The 6,129-nt window shown below is 27.1% G+C and overlaps 1 protein-coding gene across 1 annotated transcript in view; it reads left to right on the forward strand.

The window, feature by feature from the left end:
* Nucleotides 1-5,370, forward strand: part of LOC108686785 (TBC1 domain family member 24) — a 28,347-nt gene extending 22,977 nt beyond the window's left edge. The window contains exons 9-12 of the mRNA XM_018192254.1: nucleotides 1,987-2,073; nucleotides 4,031-4,189; nucleotides 4,556-4,785; nucleotides 5,020-5,370. Of these exons, the coding sequence (XP_018047743.1) occupies nucleotides 1,987-2,073; nucleotides 4,031-4,189; nucleotides 4,556-4,785; nucleotides 5,020-5,161 (618 nt within the window). The 3' untranslated portion in view covers nucleotides 5,162-5,370. The remainder of the gene's footprint in view (nucleotides 1-1,986; nucleotides 2,074-4,030; nucleotides 4,190-4,555; nucleotides 4,786-5,019) is intronic.
* The last annotated feature ends 759 nt before the right edge of the window (nucleotides 5,371-6,129 follow it).

Below are 6,129 nucleotides of genomic sequence, written 5' to 3' on the forward strand. Positions count from 1 at the left end.
ATTATAAACATAAGAGAGAAAGATTAATATGTTTCAATGTATGCAAGAAAAAATTATTTTTTGACGTTATAATTTAATATGGCTATACTAAGGGAGAAAAGTCTTAAAAAAAAAATAAAAATGAATTAATTCTTTTAGAGTTTCAGTTTGTAATTTAAGCATGGAAATTTTTTATAAATTATAATCGGTAAAGGACTAAGCTATGAAAGTTTATAAATAATAGGATCTCATCTGAATTACATGAATTTAATCGAGCTTTGCTTGGCAAACGTTTAGTATTAGTTTTATTCCTTTCAGTGTTATCTGTTATAAACTTATTATCCTGTTTTCTGAATGTGATTCTATGATATTGATTCAGACATATTATTATGCCAACTTTTAGAAGATGCTTTCCGTAGATATAACATTAATCACATTTATTTTTCGAAAACATCTAAGTTGTGTTCTATATGTTTTTCTATATTTCCCAATCTATACTACAAGAATTTGTAATTCTATTAGTACACAATATAGAAACAAAAAACAAGTATCAAAATATTTTTTACTAGATTTTTAAACAATTTTTATTTTCAGAATATAGAGATTTAACATAAAATTGAAAAATATAATTAAGAATAGAGCTTAATTTCTAAGATACGTAACATTAAAAATTGTAAAATAAATGTAATTATAATTTTTAAAAATTATATCTTTTAAATTTAAAGTCGTCTTCAAGCTTACTACATGAAAAATTCCTACTAAAAAATTCCGATCGTTCTGCCTTTTTGTCTTAATATAATCAAGGGCATCTCTTTTATGATATTGAAAATCAATATCATCGTCTATTTTATCTGCCAACATCTTAAAAAGGTCTGTAATATTTCGGAATATTTGGAACAATATGTGGTCACGATATAATAATGTATGTATTAAATAGTTAAATGTTTGAAATACACTTGCTGTTTATTATCATTGTTGTGCATAATAATGTAATAAACAGATCTTAATATAAGATTTTAATATAAGATAGGCTTTATTGAATTAGACAAAGTAGAGAATTTAAACTTATATTAAATATTTCTTTATCTATTAATATAAATTTGATAATTTATTAATATTACAAATATTAAATTAAAAAATCAAAATTAAATTTTTTACAGCTGTTTTATTTATAATTATACATTTAATAATTATTATATTCACGAATCATTTGTAAATATATATTAAGAATATATTCATTATTCTATTTGCTAATATTTTCGTTAGATAATGAAATAAAATGATTAGAAGAGAAATATATAAACGAATAGTTTGTAGAAAAGCGTTGAATAAGGAGAGCAGACTGAATTTTCATTGCAGGCTTTGAGATATGTTAATGTTTTAATAATATTTTGCTGTATTATGTTAAATGATCATAAGTTTCTTAGCATTTTCGAAAGATTCTGCACTCAAATTTTATGCCCTAAAAATTTTTATCAGCTCTAAGAATAGACAAGAATGGAATTGATAATAGTTCAAACAAGGTTTATTTATTTATCAATTCGCGAATCAAAAGAATAGTCTCCATGGCACATTTCATATATGTAAATTCTATTGAATATAAGTTGTAGCATGCAAAAAAAAACCTAATTTATTTCGATGTGTAGTGCAAGAAAAATATTGCACGATTTTTTTTCTTCTGATGTCAACAAACGATGCGATCGAGAGAAGAATCAAAGAATTTTTTTACATTGCTCCAGGATAATCAATATTAAATTCATGAAATTCTATGCGGTTATTCGTATCTAATAAATGTATAATTTATTTAGTTATTTACATCCCATTCTTTGGTGTAACTTTACGTTACAAAAAAGTATCCAATATCTCCGTGGAGCATTTGTGCAGTGGGTACATGCAAACTTCGCATTGGTACTCTTCACTGTACATTGATGTAACTGACGTGTTTGTGCTGTCTTGTGTTGTGCTGCCTTCACTGGAATAATGGATTAAATGGTACCGGGTGTGTAGGGCGCACACAGTCCTGGACCACGCGCTCTATCAATGGGCGTTTATCCCATACAAAGTATATGCTCCCAGATCCTAGACATGCCTGATGTAAGTACTCACGGTCGTCCTTTCATCGATTGAGTTAAGATTCAAAAACTCCGTCAAGTAGTCGTTTATTCTATGGCATGTCTATATTGTCGTCGTTGATGTATATGCAATCGCATAAAAATATATGCAAAGTTCGGCAACCTAGAGAATTTGACGATTTTTTTCGGCTTGTCATAAAGATCTAAAGTAATAAATAAAATATAAGAAAATATTTATACTTTTTATTTATTTATAATGTTTAATTCTAAAAATAACATCTTGTAAATGAGCACTTTTACATTTCTAATAAGGAGTCTTTCATTAAAATTTTGTCATTACTTTATTCAAAAACTATATAAACTTTGATTTAATTCTTGAATTTACTGTCGTGAGCGAGATTATCTTAATAAAAGCTGTTTAAAGCAAAATCTTAAAATATTCTTCCACTGAAAAATAACATGACAACAAATTCAAGAACTGCCAAAAAGATTGCGAACAATGAGAGTAGTTAGATAGAAATGTTAATTTACGGGATGTTATTTTTAGAATTTATTATCAATTAAACTCAATAAATAAAATACAAAAATATTATTAGTATTGAAAAATTATTCCTCTTTTTATTATTTTATTTTCTTACTGTATTATTTTACTTCTTTAAATCGTCATTTCTCTACATAAGCTCGAAAAAAATCGTTAGATTTCAAATTGCTAAATCTTGTATATATATGAAGAGTGTTTCAAAGTAAGAGCGAAATATTTTATTGTATTATTGTATGGAGAAAGTTTATGTAATCCCCTTGTAATTATTTTGAGATAGGATGAGTGATTGAAGGTTTACTTTGCTAAGGAAACTCTAAGTTGAGGTACCGATCGAAATGGAAATGGATTCAATTGAAAATAAATAAAGCACATGTGCTTTTTAAATTAATTGTTGTTATAATGTTTTCCTTGTATTGGAGGAAGAAAGAGTGAAAGAGAAAAATTAGAAAATAAAAAGTACTGAACGTGCAGTTGAAAAGAATACATCTCATCGCTAGCACAAGAACCCATGTTGACGTCTCGATAACATTCATTTGTATTTTTATCTCTAACCGATTGATGCTATCCTGACTGTTGCATGACGAATGATATTATGCACTGATTTGTAAAAGATACGGATGTTTACTTTTGTCAGCATATCAGCATATTATTCGTGTTTTTGTTGATATCTCACATAAATGAGATAGAAACACATTTTGTTAGAATTGTTTCTTTATAAAAAAATGTTTGCGATATTACAATATAAATAAGAAATGTTCTAACTACTTTTTGTTCTATATTTTTTTTTATAGAGATATACGTATATATGTGTATATAAATGTAAATAATTAGAAAAGAAGAATACTTTATGATGGTAGAATAAATATAATTTACAAATATTATGTTCTTCTAGTAAAAACAGTTGAGTTTTTTTTTGCAACGTATAATTTTAGAAATATTCAATTATAGATTGCACATATATTTATATCACAATTACATCTTTCATGATTAATATTATCTAAAAAACAAAGGATTGCCAACAAAAAAATCTCGATATTCTTTTGCTTTGTATGGAAAAATACAGTAAATGTAGGAGAAAATAGTACAATGATGAAAATGAAGAAAAGATAACTTTCAGAAAAAGTAGGTATATTTAACTTAAAAAATATATCAGTTATTTTTTTATTTTTCGCTGAGTATCTTGTGGAGAAACGCGTTAAAAATAGTAAATTTTTATCATCAAGAAGATATAAAAATCTTTATTAACGTATTAGTTACTGTAATTTTCCATAAAATAGTTGATACAATCATTTTAATTTAATTTATCAGCGCGCATGTCTTATCGTAATTTAGTTTGCTCCTTTTAAATTATTAGTGAGCCATTAGAAACTAATGTTTGCACAATTATAAAACTCATCTTTTACGTCCAATTAATGATTTGGATTTGTTTATTTACCAGTTATTTACCCTATGGTCATGGCTACCGATGAGGATCACGATGTACCAGCCTACCTTATTATACACGACTGAAGAACATGGATGCTCTTTGACGACGTTCTATGTGCGAGTTGAGCAGCATGAACCGACCCTTCTGATGATAAAAACCTGTAATAACGAAGTAAGTATAATCACTAATAAGTATCTTTAGTGCATAAGCAAACAATATTTATATTTAACAATATTATTTTACATACATATACACACACATATACACGTGTTTTGACAAAAAATATATAGTATTAGACATTTTATTAATTGTTATTTAAAATTTTAGTTCAAAAATTTATTTATGGCATTTGTTGTAAATTATTTTTTGTTTATTGTAAGAACTTTTGTACGTTAAAAATGTAATTACTACAAAATATATAATCTCGATAGAAAGACTGATAAAAGATATTGATTCGTTTTTTTAAATACAATTTGTTTTTTTTTAATATTTTTTTATTTTGCAGCTTTATTTTGTAATTTTTACGATGTTTTTCAGGTATTTGGAGCCTATTGTTCTACTAGATGGTGCGAACGTAATTTGAAAGACGATAAAGGTCAAAGACAAGCATACTTTGGTACTGGTGAGACATTCCTGTTCAGTTTGTATCCTGAACGAGCCAAGTATCCTTGGGTAGGTATGGATTCATCGCACAATGACTCCAGAGTGCATCATTCAGCCGAGCTATTTATGGCTGCTGATTCGAAGATGATAACTATCGGTGGCGGGTAAGTTTTGACATAAATTAATGCTGATAAATTGTTTAAAAGTGTCACAAAGGACAAAGAATATGGAAACAGAAAGTTCTCTCTATTTTCTCTCTTTCGAAGTAATAACATATTTTATACCAAATAATTTACAATTAATTATAAATTTCGATTTTTCAGCACTATACTATGTAGTATTATTGTAGCTCGGAAAATATATTAAAACAATTTATGGCTCTTATCATTTCATTTCAGGGACGGTCAGGCGATCTGGATGGACGAAAATATAAGATTCGGTAAAACGGATCGATGTTCGACCTTTAACAATCCACCCCTCTGCGCTAGTGGTGATTTCGAGATTAGAGTGTTGGAAGTGTATGGCTTCGCCGGTGCCTGAAGAGGGAAGAAACAGCGGTGTATTAGTTTGTTTTATTCCCTACTGCCATTTAGTGACTCTCTTTCTATTATACTATATGTACTAAACACTGTGTTATATATCATGAATGTATCTCCGCGTCATTCTCTTTAGTAAATTCATATGCGAAGAATATACAATATGAGATTACACTATATAAGAGGACAAAATATTCTATTTGATTGTGTGTAGAAATATTTTGCATTATTTAATTTCTAGGAATTATTTGACATTTTTTCATATTAAACATAGCTTTAGATTTGTAATATTTATTCTATTGTATTGCCACTAAAAAGAAAACAAATTATTAAAAATGAAAGTAGGATTACATAAAAATAACATAATGAGTTGGACAAGACGAATAGTTAAGTAAAACAATATAAAAGATAATTTATATACGAATTAGTTGAGAAACCCTAAACTATATTAATAATAAAATAAATATATAAAGTGAAAATTTTCATGGTTATCTTACGGACAATTTGAACGCAATCAAATTAAATATTTTTGTCCTTTTAAACAAAATACAATGCATCAAAATACACTGTATAAAATAACTGCTTACGATAATTATTGCCAACTGTGTATCTGCCGATTATTAATGGCAATAATTGATGAAATAACATCGATTTACATACGACTTAAAAATACATTATAGTGATGACATTTCAGAGCAATTATGCGTTCAATGATATAACTGTCAAATATTGTTGGTAGTAAATAATCAGTAATGACTTATAGATTCATAAAACGATTGTCTTGTGAGTCTATAGGTATACTTATATTATGAGACAATTAAAGCTACATTTCAAAATGGATAGTTTGTTGTAACGATCATTGTCGACAGTGTAGTTACAAAATATTGTAGGCAATATTTCAATCAGCTTTGAATACTTGTTCCAGACGCGATAAACAAAAAAAAAATATATATATATATATATATGTATGTC

This window comes from Atta colombica, unplaced genomic scaffold (assembly GCF_001594045.1).
Source record: "Atta colombica isolate Treedump-2 unplaced genomic scaffold, Acol1.0 scaffold189, whole genome shotgun sequence".
NCBI classification, from domain to species: Eukaryota; Metazoa; Arthropoda; class Insecta; order Hymenoptera; family Formicidae; genus Atta; species Atta colombica.